Source organism: Aspergillus aculeatus, assembly GCF_001890905.1.
Source record: "Aspergillus aculeatus ATCC 16872 unplaced genomic scaffold ASPACscaffold_12, whole genome shotgun sequence".
In the NCBI taxonomy this organism is placed as follows: domain Eukaryota; kingdom Fungi; phylum Ascomycota; class Eurotiomycetes; order Eurotiales; family Aspergillaceae; genus Aspergillus; species Aspergillus aculeatus.
The window spans coordinates 1166768-1188993 of NW_017962987.1; the positions used below are offsets into that span (position 1 = coordinate 1166768).

The following is a 22226-nucleotide window of genomic DNA, read 5'->3' on the forward strand; positions in this document are numbered from 1 at the left end:
TTTGGGTAGAGAAAGTCGAGCTCGGTAACTTTAGTTATTGCAACAGACAGGTTTGATGCGCCTAGTCCATTCCCCCCTCCCTCAATGCCCGATAAGAATGCAAAACTTCTTCAGACTTCTTAGGCAGAGATGACCATGACCCCACGTCACGGGCATAGCTGGTTGACTGCGTTGTACTGTACTTCTGCCTTCTCCTCCGAAACACAAATTTGGGGAGATGCCAGTCGTGGTTCTTTCTGACCGCCCGGCCTACTCGTAATTGCACGTGGACCCCTGACCCAAACCGTAGTTTAGTTAGTCTAGTCTGTCCCGTCCCGTCTGTCCGTTCTAACCATCTACTCACTCTAACCTACCCGACTGACTTAACTCGTACTTACTCTCCGCTCTCCAGCCTGTTCTCTCATTACCTTCTTGTGATCTGAACGAACCCCTCTCCCATTTTCGCAACACCCCCCTCCCCCTCTGGGGTTCCTTGTTCCTTTTTCTTTCTCTTTGTCATTCACATCCTTTCCCTCTTCATCGGCGTCACCTTGAGTCCGGGTCAGAGTGATCATGGCGTATGTTTGTTTTGGCTCTTGCTACTCCCCTCCCCCCCCTGTTCACCGCTTCAACCCACACTTACCTCGTGGGCAACTCTCACAACGCGCACGCGGCAACGAGAACTGATGGAATTTTCGACTTGACAGGTCATCTGGCCCCAACGGCCCCAACACCATTAAGGGTGCGCATTCTCCATCCCCCTCTGCTGTTGTGTTCATTTACCCTCTGGTTCTTCCGGCTTGAAGGTGAAATCATGGTGTCCACTAAGCTAACCCGCTCCGCGACACAGTGGTTGCGAGATTCCGACCGCAGAACAAAGTCGAATTGGCATCCGGGGGTGAGCCGATCGTGGAATTCGAGAATGAACAATCATGTGTTGTCAACGTGAGTGCTCCTGTTCAGGTGAACGTTTCGAGGTGTCCCGCGACCTTTCTCTTCTCACCCTCCTCTTCCGAAGGGCAAGAGTGCGGGGAGGGAAGGGAGGAAGGAGGGGTTATGTCCCCAGTTTTTGCTAAATCCCGGCTTTTCGCGCATGTCCACAGTCCAAAGAAGGCTCTGGAGCCTTCACTTTCGATCAAGTGTTCCCCATGGACTCGAAGCAGCAGGATGTCTTCAACTTCTCGATCCGACCGACTGTGGATGACATCCTGAACGGCTATAACGGCACGGTTTTCGCGTACGGTCAGACGGGTGCGGGAAAGTCGTATACGATGATGGGTTCCGATATCGACGACGATATCGGCAAGGGTATCATTCCGCGCATCGTCGAGCAGATCTTCGCCAGCATCCTCACCAGTCCCAGTAACATCGAGTACACGGTGCGGGTCAGTTACATGGAGATCTACATGGAGCGGATCCGCGACTTGCTCGTACCGCAGAACGACAACCTGCCGGTTCACGAGGAGAAGTCTCGCGGTGTCTACGTCAAGGGCCTGCTGGAGGTCTATGTGTCCAGCGTCCAGGAGGTGTACGAGGTGATGCGCCGGGGTGGTGCGGCCAGAGCGGTTGCGGCGACCAACATGAACCAGGAGTCCTCTCGGTCGCATTCTATCTTCGTCATTACCGTTACACAGAAGAATCTGGAGACCGGATCGGCCAAGAGTGGTCAGCTCTTCTTAGTCGATCTGGCGGGTAGTGAGAAGGTCGGTAAGACCGGTGCGAGTGGCCAGACTCTAGAGGAAGCGAAGAAGATCAACAAGAGTTTGAGTGCTCTGGGCATGGTCATCAACGCGCTGACAGACGGCAAATCGACGCACATTCCCTACCGTGATTCCAAGCTCACTCGAATTCTGCAAGAAAGTTTGGGAGGTAACTCGCGGACAACCTTGATCATCAACTGCTCGCCCAGTAGCTACAACGATGCGGAAACCATCTCGACCCTGCGATTCGGTGTGCGCGCCAAGGCTATCAAGAACAAGGCGAAGGTGAACGCAGAGCTCAGCCCGGCGGAATTGAAGCAGCTCCTCCGCAAGGCCCAAAGTCAAGTTACCAACTTCGAGACCTATATCTCGGCGTTGGAAACGGAAGTCCATGTGTGGCGCAGTGGTGAAGCAGTTCCCAAGGATCGTTGGACTCCTTCAAGAGGCTCGGAAGTCGTCAGTGCGGCTAAGGCGGAGGCTCGTGCCCCTCGACCTGGCACTCCCTCTCGCTTCCAGGACATTCCCCGCTCAGAGACCCCTCGTCCCGACTCCCGATTAGGGGACCGTTCCAGCACACCAAGCCTGGTTCTCGAGAAGGATGAGCGGGAAGAGTTCCTGAGACGGGAGAATGAGCTACAGGACCAGATTGCGGAGAAAGAGTCTCACATTGCTAGCATTGAACGGGGCCTGCGCGAGGCTCGGGAGGAGTTGAAGAGCATGAAGGAGAACACCGCACGTTCGGGCAAGGACAACGACAAGCTCACCACCGAGGTGAACGAGCTTCGTATGCAATTGGAGAAGGTGTCGTATGAGAGCAAGGAAGCTTCCATCACCATGGACAGCCTTCGTGAAGCCAATTCGGAGTTGACCACTGAATTGGACGACGTGAAGCAGCAATTGCTCGACGTACGAATGAAGGCCAAGGAGACCAGCGCTGCGCTGGACGAGAAGGAAAAGAAGAAGGCCGAAAAGATGGCGAAGATGATGGCGGGCTTCGACCTGGGCGGAGATGTGTTCTCCGACAACGAACGCAAGCTTAAGGAACTGCTGTCGCGCGTGGACGAACTGCACAAGATTAGCGAAGCCGGGGAGACGATTGCGCCCGACGACCTACTGGAGCTGCGCACTAGTCTGCAGGAAACCCAGGGATTCATCCGCCAGGCTGAGCTTACGATGAATGACCGGGGCGAGCTAAGCGAGCTGCAGGACGGCCGCAGGGCGGAAGTTGAGCAGAAGCTGGCGTCTCTCGAGCGGGAATACGAGACCCTTCTGGAACGGAACCTGGGCGAGGGCGACGTGGAGGAGATCCGGGAGCGGTTAGAGAAGGTGTACGTTACGCGCAAGGAGGCGGAGATGCAGGCCGTCACGGACTTGCGCAGCGAGATTGCACGCAAGGACGAAGAACTGGGCAAGCTGCGCCAGTCCCTTGCCGACTCGCAGACCCGGGTGTCGACCAACGGCGCGGCGGGCAAGAACCTGCAGCAGCAGATCGCCGACTTCGACGCCATGAAGAAGTCCCTGATGCGGGATCTGCAGAACCGCTGCGAGCGGGTGGTCGAGCTCGAGATATCGCTGGATGATGCTCGCGAGCAATACAACAACGTCCTCCGCTCCTCGAACAACCGGGCGCAGCAGAAGAAGATGGCGTTTCTGGAGCGCAACCTTGAGCAGCTCACCCACGTGCAGCGCCAGCTGGTTGAGCAGAACAGCAGCCTGAAGAAGGAGGTCGCCATCGCGGAGCGAAAGCTGATCGCCCGGAATGAGCGGATTGCCAGCTTGGAGAGCCTGCTCCAGGAGAGCCAGGAGAAACTCACCCAAGCGAACCACCGGTAGGGATTCCTCCTCCGGCTAATCCCATCCCCACATAAGACAAGACCTCAAGCTAACCACGCATCTCACCAACAACAGCTTCGAAGCCCAACTCACCGCCGTTAAGGAGCGCCTCGAGGCCGCGAAGCAGGGCTCGACCCGCGGACTCCCCAGCATGGACGCCAGCGGCGGCTTCAACTTTAGCGGCTCCCGAATCGCCAAGCCTCTCCGAGGCGGCGGCGGAGGAAATGAGAGCAGTGCTCCCGTAGCCGGCGTCCAGTCGCAGGAGACTGGCGCCAAGCGCACGAGCTGGTTCTTCGATAGACGATGATATTTCACGATTTTTCTTTTTCATTGTGTATTATCTTTCTCATTCTTCGAAAATACTTTTTGTTGCATCATGTGTGAAACCGAAAGGAATGAAGCCCCTCGTGTTTTTTTTGGCCCTCTCGTATTGATTAGGGAGGAAAGAAGATATCCCAACCATTCTCTCTCTTTTTTTTTTTCTGTCTGACTGTGAGGCATGAGGCATGATTACATATGATATCGTTCGCGGTTCTTGTGCTTCATTGCCTTGCCCTGCCTTGCTTTTGCTTGGTCTCGAAAGTTGAGGGGATATACGTTTGATTCTCTGTTTAGATGGAAATCTCATACCCCCACCGCCCCATCCACCGCCTACTTACCTCCTACCTACCTTTCTATCTATACCCACTACCACCGCTCTTTGTCGCATAAGGATTCACCCTACAAATCATAGATGGACAGTCGTTGTGTCTGGGTGACAAACCCCGGACTCCCATCACCCTCTTGTACATGACGATCCATGATAGAAACAGAACCAAGCAATGAGAATTGCGGATCGAGATCGAGATACCTTACATTTGAACCAATCCTATGGTTTCCTGATACTGGCATTGCCAAAATTATGCTCAACTCATTGTAGGCCGCGGGTGAGGATAGTAACGAAACGTAGCCATGTCTGCAACATAAGCAAGCAATGACATCTTGGAGTGTATTTACAAATCTCTTTCCTTGCCCTCGAACCCGCCTCGGGGATCTAGTGAGTATACAGGAGCAGCAGCAGCAGCAGCAGCAGCAGCAAACATGTACATCAAGAATGATATGGGAAGGATGAAGAAGACTAAGCACAGATCCCTGCCGCCAGGAAAGAAAAGTCAAGCATTTGCATAATCCACAATGCGAGAACATAACACAGAAGACAATAACTAACACCAGGTTTAGAAAAGCGAGAGAGAGAGAGAGAGAGAGAGAGAGAGCACTGCAATAACGCTGACTATGACCCCCCACCCCGCACCATCTTTGGACGGACTGTCTTGGATGTAGATGAACACATACACTCACAAACCATAATGAAAGAACAAGGAAATGGAGAAAAAAAGATCCCATAAATGTCCCGCACACATCAAAACGCAAGCACAAACATATTCGTAGGGAATCCTTAGCGAAACAACAACAAGATGAAAACATGTATCACGTGACATGGAGAGCACCACATCGCACACTGCAAAAATAGCACAGCAGGCGACAGGCACAGTGGGAAGGAAGAACAAGAACAAGAACAAGAACAAGAACAAGAACAAGAACAAGAACAAGAACAAGAACAAGAACAAGTCGAGAACGAGTAAGCGCCAAGTTTCACCGAGTGGAGAGAATTCCAGTAAAAAGAAACAACAACATGCGAGTGGGCGGCTGGGGCGCTCTATACCAACCCATCGTACAGCGAGAGGGCGCTCACGATCGTCTCGTCCCGTTTGCTCCCCTCCTTGAATTCCTCCATGTCTAGGCTCCCGTTCTCGTCCTTGTCCATCATGCGGAAGATCTTGCGCACCCGTTTCTCGGGGGTGTCTTCGTCTTCGGGAAGTTTTACCATCGAGCCGACCTGCACGGAAGAATTAGCCGGTTAACGGGGGTGGGGATGGCATTCAGGGAACAGCCCATAGGGAAAAAGTGTGGCAAAACGCACCATCTTATAGATCGCCTCCACGATCGCCAGCATCTCATCGTACGTGATCTTCCCGTCGCCATCGATATCGTACAGCTGGAACGCCCAGTCCAGCTTGTCCTCCATCTTGCCCCGGGAGGTCACCGACAAGGCACAGATGAACTCCTTGAAGTCGATCATCCCGCTGTTGTCCGAGTCGAACACCCGGAACACGTAGTTCGCGAACGAGGACGGGTCGCCGAAGGGGAAGAACTGGCGGTAGATCTTCTGGAACTCTTCCTTTGTGAGGGTGCCCGACGGGCAGTCTTTAAGGAAGCCTGTTCGTGACCGGGGCGGTTAGCTCTTGTACTTTCTATTGTTTGTCTTTTCGCAAGCGGTTCTTGACTTTGCGTCTGGAGCTGCTGGTGGGTTGTTGTGCTCGCTCTCAATCCATATGCTGCATGTGTGTATAGATCCGGTGGGAAAGGAGCTCACCCTTATACCATTGCTGTAGTTCCTTCTTATCGAAATGTGTCGCCTTTTGGAGTTCGTCCAGCTGAGCGGGGGAGAGCTTCGATTGTCTACCATAGAGCAAAATATGACGTTAGTTTTGTGGTTTGCGGGTAACGTGACAACATGAGTACATGTTTGGAACGAGGGAGGAAGCCGTCGCGGCGCGGCGGATAAGGGTTTCGACCCGGGGGGAGGGGGTTCATGCAAGAGGTTTCGCAAAGCATGGGATGCGCAGAGGGCTAGGAAGACAGATCTAGACTGGGGTTGTCTCATGAAGAGAAAAGTCTCAAGAGATTCATCTGCGACACAAGGCCCCGAAACATTGTATCGCGCCCTGGCTTGCGTCTCCATCTCTCCATCCGCCTCTTGAACGGCGGCGCGGGACAACTGGGGAAGCGCATCACTTACGACTTGCCCATTGTCAACTATGCGTACACCACAGTGCCAATTTTGGTGATATAGAAAGGTAAGAGAGGGGTACGTCAGGGATGCGTGTGCGGGATGGACGGCGCAGAGAAGGACGAGAGAAGACACGGAGTTTCGGATAGCGCGGGGTAAATCAAGCGGCGGTGGTGGGACCGATAAGAGGGAATAAAAGGGACCGAGGCTGTTCGTGGGAAATAGTATAGTGGTGTAGTGTAAGTCTAGTGTAGTGTAGGCGTGAAGATGAGGGTGACGTCGCAGTATAGCAGGATGATTTAGAGAGAACAGAACACGGAACAAGAAGAGGAATCCGATTTAATTGAGAAATGAGAACTGGGCCAAAGGAAAAGTAGTGGCGACGCCCGAGGGATCGAATCGGTGATGCTTCCTTCATAGCCCCGAGCCGCCGGTCCAGAACATGTTTATGTGCGGCCTTGGCAATTGCCCTCGCGGTTGAAACACGACTTGGGTTGACTTGGGGTTGACTTGGGTTGGGCTAGATCCTCACAACATGCACATCTCTTCGTCACCCTCTCCCACTGTCTCCACTCCACACTCTTCCATCATATTGTACACATACGGACCACGCCCAATGGGTCTCCCCCATCCCCCCATCATTGCCCTTTTCAGAAATCGACAGTCGATCCGTCCGTCACTCGTTCCCCCAATTTATGTACAGCCATCACCTCCAAAAAAAGAACAAAACAACAAACACCAGCGCAGTATGACAGCGGAAAGCAAGAATCATGCACAAAGCAATAGAACAATAAACTGTCGCTTTGCATGGGATATCCTAGACAAGGGACCGTGACAACTATCTCATAAAAATGACAAGAGCAGCGACCAGCATTCACCGACTGGGCCTACGAGGTACAAAAACGACAAGATCTCCCAGGAAATGGTCATATGCTTCACGAGTGCGAACCATTGTCCCAGAGTCTGCGAAAGTCTAACGCTGGGGGGAGTTAATAATAGCAGTCATACCCCGGATGAGGCAGTGGAGGGGGTTTTTCTGGTTGGCCTGGGCGAGGCAAAACGCCTCGGTGGCTCCACAGGGAGCGGGCCGAGTTGACGACGCGATCAAAAATCGTGACTGCAGATTCTCTAGTCGACCTTGATCGAGCCGTAGATGCGCTGCACAAACGCCCAGCTGGCAAAGAAGCCAATCGAGCCTGTTCATTAATGGTCAGTCGAATACTCCGAATGCATCCCCGATCTCAAGAGGGTCGACAACATACCGGTCAGAATAAAGACCACGAAGCCGATCAAGGCGGAATAGCCAATATACAGAACAGCACCCGTGAGGCCACCAAAACTGACCCGCGTGATCCAGAACAGCAAGGCGTTCAGGAACACATACACTCCGGTCATTCCGGCGCCGGCAAACGCCCTCCAGTGCCACCGGTAGTTCTCCGCACACAGCAGGAAATAAACCAACAAAACCGTCGTGGCAGCCGAGGTGATGACCATCAAGCCATAGCAAAGGAACAGGAACCCAAACATGTAGTAGATCTTGTTGGTCCAGAGCGAAGTCATGATGAAATAGAGCTCCACAAAGATGGCCCCGAAGGGCAGAATGCCGGTCAACAGGAGTGACGGAATCGGGCGGAGCGTGCCAGCCATGGGCGGCACTTGGCGCGGGATTTGGTTGGTCTTGGTCGGTCCCTCAATGGCCTGTCAACTCGTTAGCAAGACTCGCCGTCGGCACGCTCGGGAGTGATCTACCTGTTGTTTGAATCCCAGCCAGCTTCCTGCCACACTGAGCGGCACGCTGATGACGAACCAAATCATGACCAGAGCGAGCATGGTGGTGAAGGGTACAGCTCCGCTGGATCCCTTGGCCCAGACAAACAGGTTGAGCAGGAAGAAAGTGCCGAAAATAAGGGCTGGGACCAGCACAGGGGTCATGATGATATTGCGCTTCCAGGCATCCCCACCCAATGACTTGTAGACACGTGCCGAGACATAGCCTCCGATGAAGCCAAAGAGCGTGTAAATGATGAGAATAGCCGTCGCAAGGAAGCCACGGTTCGCAGGGGAGAGGAGACCGAAGAGGGCAAACACTGTCCATAAAAGTTAATACCATGACTTGCAAAATAATTGTAAGGCAGCTTACCAACGGTGACACCGGTCATCATGAAGAGCTGAGCGCCATTGCCCACAAGCACGCTGAGCAGCAAGGGAGCCTTAGGACACCGGAACACATCGCCATGAACCAACTTCCAGCCCGAATCCTCCTGGATGCCGTCCTCCACGGCTGCCGAAGTGCTGTCGAAATCATCCAGGTTGATCATGTCGAGTCTGTTATAGCGAGCGATATCCTTCTTCAGAGCCCGGATAAGAATCATGCTGACCATACCCACGAGGAACACCACGAACACGGCCGAGTTGATCAGAGAAAACCAATGGATCTTGGGATCGTAGACGTGCAGGTATTTATCCCAACGGGTCGCCCACGGGGTGGACGACTCACGCCAGTAGACACTGTAGGTCCAAGCCACAGTCGTCTCACCTTCCTCGTTCAGAACAACGCCAGTCCCATCCGTTTCGCACTCCGCGGTCCCGTCTTCCAAAACCCGAGCGTTGACCCGCGACTCGGGTTGCACAAGCACACCGACGACGCGGTACTTATCCTGGGCCCCGTACCCGACGCGATGGTAGTCGATCAGGATCTCGAAATGGTTGTTCAGCACCGGAAGGCCGTCATCGTTGATTGAGCCGAGCGCGAATCCCGGGCTGTAGAACCTGTCCTGGGTCACAGCTTCCATGTTGATCTGGGCGCCGGGCAGACCGTCAACCAGCCAGTTGATGTTGTATCCCTGCTCGATCCTCCGGTTGACGAACTTCGCACTGCGGGCGTCGAAGGTGGCCGTACCACAGATGGCCTTGCAGGTCTCATTCTTGCCCATGTGCAGCTCCAGCGGTGACGTTTGGATCCGGTCGCCGAACAGAATGGACCCTAATGATTCCCGGACATCCTTGGGCCCGCCCTCGGGAGCGCAGAACCTGAAGGCCGGGTGATAGTAGTCGTAGGAGAAGACGGAGTGCAGCTGCTCGTCCTGCTGCGCGAGACCGGGGGTGAGGTGGTTCACGTAGAGCGGCACCGACTGACCCTCATCGTACGAGGTCGGGGCAACACCGGGGAGGTAGAAAGCGGCGGACAACGAAGGGGCAGAAAGAAGAAGGGTGGTCAAAGGCAGCGCTCGATTGCTGAACCACATGGTGGGCGATTCTAGAAAGAGGCGAGCGGTATTAGCTCGTGTCCGTGGCTCTGAGAGGCCAAGAGATAGGATGCTCGGGGCCGGGCCTAGCCACCGATAGTATGCGTAGCTTTGTTTGGGAATGAAACTTACAGAGGGTAGCTTCCACGCCACAAGCGATTCTCGAAGATCGCACGAGTTGGCCGCTCGAGGGGGAACTGTAGCAGAAACCAACTCGAAGGGCGGAATACGGCACCTTTATGAGGGAACGGAATGGGAGAAAGAAAGAATTGGGAGAGACCAAACCGAGCTGTTCCCAGAACGGCGGGAGCGTCGTCACTTCACAGTTGCTCCCGTTGTTGAGGCCAGCTCGTCGCACTTGGCCCACGTGACATCCCGTTGCCATTGACTAAGGACTTAATCGGCACGTGCCGATAAGCCATCTCTAAAAATTTCCTATCGAAATCTTCCGCGGCCAAACACATCAGAACGAAATCACACACACCCATCGAATTGCAATGGCGGCGACAGTGTCGCAAACTGCGCCTTCGGGCCTGCAGAATGTTTCCACTCTCCTGGAGACTCTCACTACATGTTTGAACAACACCGGCTCGTCCCTGCCCAAGGCCGAACGGGAAACCCCCTCCGATGTGTCGATCGAGCCGCCGCAAGACGGCATTTCGCTTCTCGACACCAAATCCGACCTCCTCCTGTCATACCTCCAGAACCTCGTCTTCTTGATCATCTTCCAACTGCGAGGCCTGAAGAAAGATGAAGAAGACGAGGATGTCGACGAGTCCCTCCCGGAGGACATCGTCAAGAAACTCGTGGAGCTACGCGTCTACCTGGACCGCGGTGTCCGCCCGCTGGAGGGTAGACTGAAGTACCAGGTAGACAAAGTCATCAAGGCCGCGGAGGATGCCGAGCGCGCAGAGCGGGATGGTGTTTCTACGGGCAAGAGCAAGAAAGCCAAGGGCTCCGACGCTGAGGATTCCGGATCCGAGGGCAGCAGCGACAGCGAGGGCGACAGCGATGAGGAGGACGAGGAGGAGGGAGATGGAGAGGACATCGACGAGATGGCCTACCGGCCCAATGTCTCGGCCTTCTCGAAGAAGGCGGAGCCCCAAGCCAGACCCGACAAGTTCAGCCAAGAACCCGCTGGCGATGGTATCTACAGACCGCCCCGGATCATGCCTACGGCTCTACCCACAACCGAGCGGAAAGAGCGCCGCGAGCGGCCCGCGCAGCGGTCGAATGTCATTGACGAGTTCGTTAGCGCGGAGATGTCGTCCGCTCCTATGGCGGAGCCGAGCATTGGTAGCACGATTGTGCAGGGTGGTCGACACACGAAGTCGAAGAAGGAGCGCGAGCGGGAGGCCGAGCGGACTGCATACGAAGAGACCAACTTTGTGCGCCTGATGAAGGAAAGCAAGAAGGACCGTGCCAAGCGACTCCGGGCCGAGGGACCGCAGAACCAGTACGGTGGTGAAGATTGGAGGGACCTTACCGCGGGCGCCGACCGGATCACGAAACTCACTCGCCGGGCCAAGGGCAGCGGAGGTGCATTGGACAAGAGTCGGAAACGCAAGATCACCGAGGATGGCCAGCGGGACGACGGAGTGGGAGTTGGTCAGATCTTCGAGAAGCGGCGCAAGAAGGTTGACAGCTGGAAGCGGTGATTTCTATGCTTTGTTTTTGTTTTGTGTGTGGAGTATTTTCAGATTACATTCGATACCATGAAAAGTCGTGATTCTATTGTCTAGATTGTTCGTTACCAAGGGTGGAGTGAAGAGTTTACTCGTTCCGAGAATCCGGGATTTTCACATGCAACGCAACCGGTGACATCATCCCTCAATCACTTCATTGTATCAACCCTGCCTATATTTAAATCCATTCCCATTGAACCAGCATCATCCCAATATCAATTCAACTCACTAATATCTCGCCAATCTGCCCCTTACCCTCTAAAATCAAGCACCAATCAATCAGTCAACATGGAAGACCCAGGTAAGTCACCACCACCACCATCACCACAATTACTATAACGACGACGACCACCACAACTCCAAGGCAACCACTAACATCAATCCCCCCCCAATAGCCTCCGAAATCACCACCATCATCCACCACCTCACCCAATCCACCCCGCAAGACCAAGAGCGTACGATCCAGAAATTCTTCACCCCGTCCGCCGCCTTCGTCCACCCCTTCTGCCGCGTCTGGAGCTACCCGGGCAGCCGCTGGTTCATCGAAAAGATCTACCAATGGTACAAGATCATGTCCCCGCGGATTGAACTGGAGGTGCAATCGGTTGGTACGTAGCAGCACCCCGTTTCCCTTTCCCTTTCCATCCAAATAAACGCTAACCCCTGCAAAGCATTCGACAAACCCAGTTTGAAACTATACCTCACCATCTCCCAAATCTTCTCCATCTGGCTGGTGCCCTTCCACGTGGCGCCGGTGACCCTAACAACGGTCCTCGACCTGACCACCGACCCGGAGGACGGGCGGACCCCCGTGCAGGGGTCGGGAAAACGGTACTACATCAAGAAGCAGGAGGACTTCTATCAGCCGTCGGAGTTCATCAAGTTCGTCATGCCCTGGGGGCTTGGGCAGTTGTTGGTGCTGGCGGCGCAGACGTGGGCGACGCTGTTTTGTATTGTGGGGTGTGCGGTGTTTTGGCCGCTGACGTGGTTGGAGGAGAAGGGCGTGGTGCCGGGACGGGTGTTGCGGAAGGGGAATTTGGCTGGGGATGTGGTGGGGTGGGAGAAGAGGAGGTTTTTGATGGTTAATGGGTGTGAAGAGGATAATGAGGGGGAGAAGAAGGGGGAGGGAAAGGGGGGGCAGAAGGGGGAGTGAGTTGGAGAGTCAGATGGCGTGAGGGAGCGGGGTTTTTAGCTAAGGATGTGAGAAATAGGTCGGTGGATGGTGAGTTCGGTGTTTGGGGTTACTGGTTGGGTGGTGTATTGTTCGAGTAGATGAGTTTGTGGTCTCTATTTAATGCAATGGGTTCAATACAAAATCATACAGGTTCAAAGTACAGTAGCTGCTATAGTGATATACGGGTGGAAAAAAAAAGAAGAAAAAAACAGAGAAGATTATTATCTGCGAAATCAACATCCTGACCATGCGATTCATCCTAATACTTCTTGGGAATCGTCCGTGCTATATCGATCTGACATCTCCAGTGACAGAGGCTTATATCCCCGGCGCTGCCACCTGCGATTCACAAGCCACCTCCAGAGCAGAAAGACACACCAGCTCAGACAACCGCCGACTAGGACCAGCGTCGTCTCCACTTCACTCGACATGGGATCGAGATATCGGCTCGCAAACTGCTCGCCCCAGCCTTGGGGTTGCTGCCCCATCACCTGCGACACTCCGAGGACCTGACCCTGCGCGTCTAGGGCGACCACTCGGAAATAGACCGCCGTCCCCGCCTCGCCAGTGAGAGGGATCTCGGTCTCAAAGCCGTCGCGAGGGACAGTCTGCTCGGGAGTAAAGTCCATCTGCGGACCCATGTTACCACCGTCCCAGCGCTGGACCTGCCACCTCGCCACCTCCGTAGCTCCATTCCAGCTCACGTATACCGAGGACCCGCGGACGACCGCGTCAGGTCGAGTTCTAGGTCGGCCAATCCAGTGGCCCCTTGTGGTCCGATAGGACATCACCTGGCCCAGCTGGAACCAGTTGCCCGCCCCGAAATGGGTGTCGCACAGCACTTCCCCGTCGGGCGCAAACTCCGTGAATGCGGCGCAGTGGCCCCAGCCGATGAAGACGTTGCCTGTGTCCGGCAGCAACTGCATGCTTCCTTGCGAGAGCGCGCCGGTGGCCTGTTCTGTGGGGGTCTGGTAGGTCGCCTTGACAGTCGCGATGCGGTTGGGCACGTCCAGCTCCAAAACTAGCCCACGGCTGGCGGTGGGCTCGTCGAAGAACCACTTGGCGCCGTTATCGAGCAGGGTGATCGTCTGGCTATCCTGCCACCGCGCATGGTGCTGCCAGGCGAAGTCGGTGGCGGAGCCGTTGGAGACATCCGCAAACTCGTTCAGCGCTCCGCCAAGCGTCCAGAGCACCGCACCTGTGCGGCCGTCGATGCTGGTGATCGAGTGCGTGTGTCGTGCAGAAACCAGGTAGTTGCCGGCCTCGTCCTTGTCGACGCTGTTCATGTGGAAGACGTCGTAGGGATGCGCGGGGCTCCACCCATTGCCCAGTAATGCCTCGTAGGAGCTGGTTAGGGGCACATGCTCTGACATGCGCCATTCGAAGATCAACTCCCCGGTGGCGATGTCGATCTCCTGAAACAGACAGTCGTGGATATACCCGTGCTGTGGCCCGCCCAGATCGCTCAAGTCTGCCGGTTGGGTGGTGTAGACAATGACGAGGGCGGTGTTGTTGGGTGTGATGCGGAATTCGTGCATATCTCCCTCCGCCATGCCCACGGCCCGGACTTCGATACGGGGAGTATAGGTCGAATCCATCTAACCAGCGGGTCTGTCAGATATGTGTCAATTAACGCAGCATGCGAAGGGTCAATATACCATGATCCAGGAGCCACGCCCATGGCCATTCTCACCGACCCCATGCCAGTAGGTCAGGAAGGTCTCTCCGCGGTACTCTTGCACCTGAAAGTTGTCCAGTCGCTCAGAGGTGGGTGGCAACTTCCACATCAGCTCCCCTTGGGCATTAAAGATCATGGGTCCCGGCTGCTCGACCGCGTTGCCGCGAGCCGAGAGGAAGATCAGATCGTTGCTGCATCGCGGGTCCCACGCTACCTGTTCCAGCTTCGGGGACACAAGATCAGTTGAAACATATTCGTGAACGGGGTACAGGCCTAGAACCCCTGAGTCGAACAATGAGACGCCGATACGTAGGCGTAAGCGCTGTAGACTAGGGATGCCTAGAAAGATAATGGCTGCAAGCAATGTGCTCAACACAAAGAAACCAGTTATGAACCCAGTCCAAGGGCGGCGAGAGTATGGACGCAGCATATCATGAGTATAATCGCAGATTGAACTGAGGAGCAAGCAGACGTCGACATGGCTAGCACTTGAATGGATGTATATATTTCCATCTTATCACTCCATCACATCTCCTTTGTTACTGAAGGGAGGTGGACTGTCTCTATAATTAAAGCATGACGCAATCAACGCACTGCCAAGCTAAAGTGGGAGAGTTCGCTTATTTGTATGGAAGAAACAGAGACCAAGTGTTGTTCCAGACATGAAGGTTAATGTTTTATTCGCAAGCAGGTTCGTCAAGGGGGATGAGCTTGAGCGGCTGGGCCAAGCTTTGCCGCTCCACTTGATTGCGCAAGCCAAAAGCATCATCATCAAAGCCATCAGTTTCTCTTATCCGCCGCTTCAACAACTGACAGGGGATGAGTTACTGGTCTCAAAGAATAACATTGCTTGATGCACTGATATATCACTCTTTCTGTCAGAATATCCGTTATTTTCCCGGACAATTATAGCCGGAGATAGCTATCAATCCCGACATCTCCCTAGTATTTATCCGCCTTGACGGCCTATAACCCACTCACAACGCCAACCATCCCAAAGAGCATTGGAAAGTGGGTCATCTCAAATATGATCACTCAAACTATGGATACTGAAACGTACGTCTTCTGTCTGCTGCGCCACTGTCCGAGTGCACAGGTCATAATTTCTGCGATTTTACCCCGACGTTCTCCCTAAAGTGCGTACCGCGTCAACCTTGTTGAAACAGTCCCGCTACAGTATCTGTCCCATCATATTTGCGTTCTCAGATTCGCGAAGGTAATCATCAATATGCGTCCGTCTTCCGCCTCGAGACTACGACAAGACATCCCGCAGAGCTCAACCAGTTCCCTGAAGCAGGACAGGAAGCTTCCACTTCCTGCCGTAGACTTGTCTGGCTCAGAAGGGAGTTGGGCAAGTTAGAGTGTCCTTTTCTTATGCCAACGCCTGCTTTTCCTAGACACCGACTACTAGACATCTCCTAAGGAAAGATCTGTCTCTTGCCAATTTCTACTCAGGCAGGATGTCAGCATTTCTGAGCAATCCTGCCACATGAACCAACGCGTTTAGCAGGCTGCTTTACATGTTGATATCTTAGATATTTAGCTATGGAAGAACCACCAAGGAATCAAGAAATCGTTCCATATTGCCCACCCCCGAGTCATTGAATTGCTTACAGGGTATGAGCCCGGATCCGCTTAGGGCTCTGGGACAAGCCCTTTTATCTCTTTATTGCTTTAAAAGTCAAATTTAATGCTTTTTGTGATTACCAAGTCCTTTTGTTGATAAATACTACCGCCGAGATATCTGAAATCGCCAGCCGATGTGTCTCCACCAAAAGATCTACACATTTTTCTTACTAACAAGTCTTCAAGATCTGTAGCTACGTCTTTTTATTGATGAGATATTTATCTATTATCTCTGTGGTTAACGCAAGCCTAAAAAAAGCCAAAGCTACGCGTCCTTTACACGAAATCGATTGGTCTGTTGATTCAAGATGATGTCTACCGCGGCTGACCTTTATAAAGTGCTAGAAACAACTTGCCATACAGATTTGTATAAGAAGTGATGGGCCGCTGTTTGGTAAGACGAGCCTCTATGAGCGAGAGATTGCTGCTGTTGATGAGAGACTGCTGCCTAGGGCCTATGGCCTAATAAAAAACGACTTTCTTTATTGGGCCATGTTCTCTAACAGATTTGTTCAAGGCATTTAAGCGGTGATGTAAGCATGTGGTGGAAATCTTGTTGGAGAGTGTAGGGAAAAGCTGGTGTATGGTGACTTGGGTTCTTGGGGTTGCTTGGTTGGTTAGTTGTGACCTTCAAGTAACCATGTTGTGATCTCTATTCAATGCAATGGATTTAGATACAAGATAAAACCACATAGGTTGAAAGTATAATAGCTGCTATAGTAATATACAGGTAAAAGAATGTCAAGAAGCGAAAGTCCCGTGTCCTTCAAGGACTCAGACCACTAAGGTATAAACAATACCTAGAATAAAGCATCGCACAGTGTCACTGCACCACCAGAAACCCATCAGATTGCGATGAACCATCCGCAAACTACCACTCAGGCATCGTCGCCAACCAAGCCTCCACAAACTCAATCCGCGAGTCTTCAGCAGAAAGAGGACCCGATCCCCAGGAGTTGCCCAGCCACATAGTCTGTTGCTTCTCCTTAGTGCTGGGGGCAAACTCGGGCAGTCCATCACCGTTAGGGTTGCCGGTCCGAATGAAGTTCGCCCAGTAGTTGGACATGCGCTCCTCGACAATGTAGTCGTAAGGGTACCAGGTCACGTTGGAGTAGTCCGAGTAGGGGATGTTGTTGAAGGTATACCAAAGCTCCGAGCCGTGGTACGCACCCTCGTCGCGGTTCTCAGCAGGGCTGCGAGTGAAGTAGTAGGTGTAGACGGGGCTCTTGGCACCACCGGCGGCCCAGTCCACGGACCACTGCCAGGTGCCGACACGGCTTAGGTCGCGGTAGAACTCGTTGGAGTTGTTGTTCGCCTGGACGAGGCTCTGACCGGGGTAGAGCTTGAAGAATTGGCTGGCGTTGTTCCCGAACAGCTCGGTGTAGAGCTCCTTGTAGCTGGCCACGGTCAAGCCTGGGTCAGGGCTGGCGCCCGACTCGTCCTTGTTGTTTCCGGTGAGGATGGGCACGTCTAGGTGCGCGTCAAGAGACAGCGACTCGCCGTAGCCGTAAGGGAGGACGTAGCCATCGATGTTTGGGCGCCACATGGGCGGTTCCATGAAGAAGCTGGACAGGTTCTGGAACTGAGTGCCTCCGAAGATGGTGTCGCTGAGCGAGTCGTATCCAATCAACGTTTCCGTGGAAACCTTACGGGCCGCAGCAAGGCTGGTAACATTCAATTCCTTGAGGAACTCAACACCCTGGGCTTCAGCAGCAGCTTTAGTACGGTAGCTGGTTGCTGCACTGCCCGTCATAGGGTCGTGAGGGCCACGCGCACCACTTTCGGCGATGACACCCGCCACCAGGCCCTTGTTCAGAGGACTCCACATGGAGTCGAGGGCGCTGGCAGAGCCGGCAGACTGTCCGCCCACTGTGATCTGACTGGCATTTCCACCGAAGTTAGCGATGTTCTCGTGGACCCAACGCAGCGCAGCTTGCTGATCAAGGATGCCGTAATTGCCGGAGCTGTTGTGGCCGGACTCAGCGGAAAGCTCGGGGTGGGCAAGGTAACCGAATGCACCCAGACGGTAGTTGATGGTCACGACAATAATGTCTTTGGCTGCGAGACCGGTGCCATCGTAGGTCAGCACATCTCCCGAGCCTCCTTCGAACCGACCACCGTAGATCCAGAAGTACACAGGTAGATTCTTAGATGTGATGTCCGAGGTGTCGTTGTAGTTGGGCGTCCAGATGTTCAGGTATAGACAGTCTTCGCTCGTAGTAGTCTTGCCACTGCTGAAGATACCCGCACTGCTGATAGTCTGGGCACACTGAGGACCAAACTCAGTCGCATTGAGAACACCACTCCACGATGTGGCAGGTTGAGGAGCCTTCCAGCGATTGTCTCCTGTAGGGGGAGCAGCAAAAGGAATTCCTTTATAGACAACAGCCACATCGCCGCCACGAAAAGGTGAGTATTGACCCTGCACATCACCCAGGGTGGTATTGATGATTGGCAATTGCGAGGTGGAAGATCGTGCCAAAGGACTAGCGAACGCTGCCAGTGGCGCAACGGCTGTTAGGCCGGCCAGGGTGGAGATGACGTGCATGAGGAAAGATTGTTCGCCCACGTTCTGACACTGAGACTGAGAAGAGAGTGAATGAGGACGAGATTGGCTGTTGGACAAGAGGATGTCTGGATATAACCCTCCTTATATACCATCAAGCTTGGGTCGCAAGCAAGCTTGTCCCGCGGATTTGTCTCGCAACTCGGCAGTGAGGATCGTCCGTCGTCGTCGTCGTTTCGAGTAGCTAGTGTAACCATTGGCAGTGCCTTCGTACGGCTGTACTAAAGATTTCTCAACAAGATAACTGCATGACGTGGGTCGCAACCACCGGGAGGACCCGCAGGCTGCAGACAAGAATTAATCTTATCCTTCATGTGTACTTACGCATTCTGCTTGCAGAATTGCCCACCGTTGACTCGAGCCAGAAAGTCTGCAGAAGCAGGAACCCGCCTACAGTCGGGTCGGCTTTAGTTGCAGATCGCAGGCTCGGCTGTTGCGATAGGGCCGAGATCTCGGGCCCGATACCGAGTGTCAACGTCTGATCCTTCTCCTACCCAATCACAGCGTATGCTTCGAGCGCACGTGTCTCGGAGATCGAGATTTGGCGGCCGTAATTGCTCGATATGTAATGGTCGGTGCTCGGGAGTTCGGATCTCCGAGACTCGACTTCAATATCAGTTTTAACTATATAAACTGAATCTCATAATTACTCTGCCTTTCGGGTTCAAGGTGTTTCATAGTCGTCTAATTGGTATAATGCGAGAACAAAACGGGACTGTTATATACAGGGGTCTAACTTGTCGATGTGGTGAAGGAAAGTGCGCCGAAATCGTGCTTCATTGAACGCCAACAGGTCGTGCTCCCGAGAGATTGACCACTCTTCCTCCGCCAGCCGTAGGCATCGCTGCGGCGGCTGAAGGCTGAACCCAGCCTGGAACGTTGTCATCTTCACTTTCTCGAGCGTAAATTGTCTGCCACACGTTGGGAAACCCGGTAGGCACGGCTCCACGAAGGCGCGCGCCCGGGATGGCTAAACGGGGATTTTTGTGGGTCAGGTAACCGCGCATCAGGCCTTGGGTCAGGAGGGAAGCTAGAATTGACTCAATCTCCCGCATCATCAAAGTAGGTTTCCCTTCTTCGGGCTCAAGGTCAGGGCGGCTGGCGTATGGGTCAAGCTCAAACTGCTTGTAATCTGCCGAGGGCTGGCCGTCAACCAGGTTCCCTGCTGGATTGGCTTGCCATTGCCCTTGAGCATCGAAATACCCATCAGGTGCCAGGTAATCAGCATATTTGGCTATCAGGCTGGGTCCAGGTATGGCTTCTTGCGCATCAAGTTCGTTTACACCTTCGAAGTCCCAGTCTAGTGGTTTGTATACTATCTGGGAGCCAACACGGTTGTTTCCAGCCTGTGCATCGAGCTCGGGTCGAGAGGCGAAGAAACCATAAGCCTGTTGCGCTGGGACTGTATGCTGAGATTGGATCCACTGAATAGCAACCTCAAGTTTGCTAAGGTATAAGAATGGGGGCGGTCCACGACTCTGGCCTTGGGGGTCACCGTGAAAACCACCATGAATAAAAACTTTACGAGAAAGCGACCTCCACACAAGTATCTCACATCTGGTGCGCAGCGGAAGAAGGATCCCTTTACGCGCAAACCATTCTGTTTCGGGTGAACCAACAGCCAAGTGCTCCCGGAAGGCGATATAGTCGCCACGAGCGATCAAGCGGCAGATCGGAATGAATTTGTCTGCCAGTCCCTCGGCTTCCGGACGTTGCAGCAGTTGGAGGGTGGGGAACCGGCCCAAGATGATATTGCATGGGATCAGGTAGGTGAGGATGGCTCGCTTCTGGCTAAGCGCCTGATGGTGGCACTGGTCGTACGAGGCCTGTAGGGCAATCTGTGCAGGATAGAAGAGGTTGTTGGCGAATAGGTAGCGCCCGAGGTAGTATAGGTATGTCACCCTCTGGGAGGCCGGGAAGTATCTGAGGGGCGGGGATTGTGCGCTGATACTCGCGAACATTTGCTCCGCATTTCGAAGTTTGCCGCACTGTTGTATAGTCATGGTTAGAGCACGAAATGCCAATTTCACGGCCCGGTATTACCTGGAAGAGTAGCTTCAGGCAGAGGTTGGCCATCAAGTAGATACCAATGCGCTTGCCTTCGGGTTTTCCATGGATCCCTGGCGTACCACTTCGGTCTGTAAGGCACTTGATGAAGGCCTCCCGAACCACGTTTGCCGATTTCTCCACCAGTGTCACCTTCTCCACAGTCTCATCCTGGTTTGAACGGCCGTCGAGTCGGAGCAGGTGTGCAATCAGTTCGGGACGACGGTCGAGGCCCATGGCCAGCTTCGCGAGGACTTTCGAGAGGTACAGAACGGTCGGTAAGACAATAACGCCCATTTGACTATCACCCAATGCAAGAACACATTGACTGTATGCAGTAAGGTCAGTGTCTGCGAATGCAATCTGGAAAAAAAATGCAATGCATACTTGACGAGTCCCTTGAGAAGATCGTATGTCTCGAGCAGGTTATCGACATTCACATCTCGTAGAAAAGTGCAGTAAAGCTTCATGAAAGTCGCAAAAGCGGTCCAAGAGCTACCCTTGGACTTTGGAACCAATCCTTCACATCGTCGCAATAGATCTGTTTCCCGCGGACCAGAAGGATGGTGTTGCCGTAGCTCGTTGGTCATCTGCCGATAGACATCGGGAAGGGGAGGCTCAATCTGTAGAAAGTCCTGTAGCTTGGCTCCATCTCGGGATTTGACGATATCTGCGACGCTCGCTAAGAAGCGATCCAGGGTTGGTGTGGCCATTTTGTCCGTCGTGGAAGGAATGGGAAGCGAGGCAGGCCGAAGATCACGGATTCGCTATCGACGCGATGGTCATGAATGACTTGCGGGAGGTGTTTTGAAAGGCAACTCAACGAATGTCACACATGATGCGACGGCGAAGAGAATGAACGAGACCCTGAACTAGGGTCTGGAAGGTAGAGGCCGGGGACGCAGCTTGGATGAATTGGAGCAATCGGAGGTCTGGACGGCGGCAGAATGTTGGATGGGATGGATAAGCTCCCACCGCCGCAGCTTCACACTAGCCTCGATCGGGAAATCTGTGCTGAAGCTTGGCGGCCATCCTCTAGTCGGGGTCAACTTACCTTCTATTCTCAACCCATCTCACACTACAGTGATGACTTGACGATAGCTGCTTGTTACTTTATCCCGGACACTTGAGTACTGCTACCGAGAGTCTTGGGACGAGACATTCACAATGGTTCGGGACCGAGGCCTCGGCTATATATAGAACCACACAGATCAGCAACTCATGTACGCCATAGCCCATCACCATCCTTGCAGTCGGAGCTTTTGTTGCAGACACCTGCATTCGGAGTGTTCTCTGAGCATAGTCATTCTTAAGTCACTTAATTGAGACCAGCACCATTGAGATGACCACCATTGGGAGGAAATCAAGATGGTCTCCGGACGGACCGTTCAGATCGAGGTTACACAACCACGTGGAAGCAGTATGGTGTTACCAAATACCAAGCGAATAGAATCAAATTTCACATAGTCAATCCACGAGACGCTCAAAGGACTCCTGGTCCTAGCGTCAGCGACCTGATTCGGAGTGGATAGTCCCACCAGCCGGAGGACCCCGGGATCTCACACGCAAACATGAATGAAGGGACAGATAACCGAAGAGGAACAAGGTCAGCTCTCTCTGATGGGCCTGCGGGAATTATGCAATCGCAGTCATTAGTGCATGGCTCTTTCATCCGGAGAGGAACTCAGTGGGCAATGTGTGGGTGGTGCCCGCATTCACATGCTTCGCACGATGGCCGATCCACAACTACGTCATGCTTTGAACATGGCTGTTTCAAGCCCCCATCATCATCGTTTCCCCTTCCGAGTCCCATTGAAAAGGTTCCTGCTTCCCCAGTCAGTCTCTCTCGTCCCAGATTAATTAC

The 22226-nt window shown here is 53.6% G+C and overlaps 8 protein-coding genes across 8 annotated transcripts; 3 read left to right on the plus strand and 5 right to left on the minus strand.

Moving 5' to 3' along the window:
- Positions 1–462: 462 nt before the first annotated feature.
- On the plus strand, positions 463–4229 carry ASPACDRAFT_80265 (putative kinesin family protein (KinA)). The gene is made up of 5 exons (XM_020205613.1): positions 463–557; positions 687–721; positions 830–924; positions 1083–3508; positions 3588–4229. The coding sequence occupies exons 1-5, from the start codon at positions 553–555 to the stop codon at positions 3817–3819; spliced, it is 2793 nt and encodes a 930-aa protein (XP_020054485.1). The 5' UTR covers positions 463–552; the 3' UTR covers positions 3820–4229.
- A 979-nt stretch (positions 4230–5208) lies between these two features.
- Positions 5209–6362, minus strand: ASPACDRAFT_62395 (EF-hand domain-containing protein; the record flags this gene model as incomplete). Its single annotated transcript, XM_020203783.1, has 4 exons — positions 5209–5388; positions 5473–5768; positions 5926–6011; positions 6352–6362. 4 exons carry the CDS (start codon positions 6360–6362, stop codon positions 5209–5211), a joined length of 573 nt encoding a protein of 190 aa, XP_020054486.1.
- Positions 6363–7470: 1108 nt separating this feature from the next.
- On the minus strand, positions 7471–9587 carry ASPACDRAFT_32174 (transmembrane 9 family protein; the record flags this gene model as incomplete). Its single annotated transcript, XM_020199860.1, has 4 exons — positions 7471–7538; positions 7605–8040; positions 8092–8429; positions 8483–9587. 4 exons carry the CDS (start codon positions 9585–9587, stop codon positions 7471–7473), a joined length of 1947 nt encoding a protein of 648 aa, XP_020054487.1.
- Positions 9588–10081: 494 nt separating this feature from the next.
- Positions 10082–11327, plus strand: lcp5 (small subunit rRNA maturation protein LCP5; the record flags this gene model as incomplete). Its single annotated transcript, XM_020205614.1, has 1 exon — positions 10082–11327. The coding sequence occupies one exon, from the start codon at positions 10085–10087 to the stop codon at positions 11243–11245; it is 1161 nt and encodes a 386-aa protein (XP_020054488.1). The 3' UTR covers positions 11246–11327.
- A 180-nt stretch (positions 11328–11507) lies between these two features.
- On the plus strand, positions 11508–12565 carry ASPACDRAFT_80269 (uncharacterized protein). Its single transcript, XM_020205615.1, has 3 exons — positions 11508–11573; positions 11668–11880; positions 11944–12565. The coding sequence occupies exons 1-3, from the start codon at positions 11561–11563 to the stop codon at positions 12423–12425; spliced, it is 708 nt and encodes a 235-aa protein (XP_020054489.1). The 5' UTR covers positions 11508–11560; the 3' UTR covers positions 12426–12565.
- Positions 12566–12633: 68 nt separating this feature from the next.
- ASPACDRAFT_1890035 (arylsulfotransferase family protein) lies at positions 12634–14623 on the minus strand. The gene is made up of 2 exons (XM_020198555.1): positions 14105–14623; positions 12634–14044 (listed from the first exon to the last, which is right to left on the minus strand). The coding sequence occupies exons 1-2, from the start codon at positions 14552–14554 to the stop codon at positions 12701–12703; spliced, it is 1794 nt and encodes a 597-aa protein (XP_020054490.1). The 5' UTR covers positions 14555–14623; the 3' UTR covers positions 12634–12700.
- A 1939-nt stretch (positions 14624–16562) lies between these two features.
- ASPACDRAFT_1904121 (carboxylesterase/lipase family protein) lies at positions 16563–18526 on the minus strand. The gene has a single exon (XM_020198799.1). The coding sequence runs from the start codon at positions 18296–18298 to the stop codon at positions 16622–16624; it is 1677 nt and encodes a 558-aa protein (XP_020054491.1). The 5' UTR covers positions 18299–18526; the 3' UTR covers positions 16563–16621.
- A 405-nt stretch (positions 18527–18931) lies between these two features.
- Positions 18932–21392, minus strand: ASPACDRAFT_123190 (uncharacterized protein). The gene is made up of 3 exons (XM_020196603.1): positions 20750–21392; positions 20360–20690; positions 18932–20304 (listed from the first exon to the last, which is right to left on the minus strand). Exons 1-3 carry the CDS (start codon positions 21073–21075, stop codon positions 19093–19095), a joined length of 1869 nt encoding a protein of 622 aa, XP_020054492.1. The 5' UTR covers positions 21076–21392; the 3' UTR covers positions 18932–19092.
- Between the last annotated feature and the right edge of the window lie 834 nt (positions 21393–22226).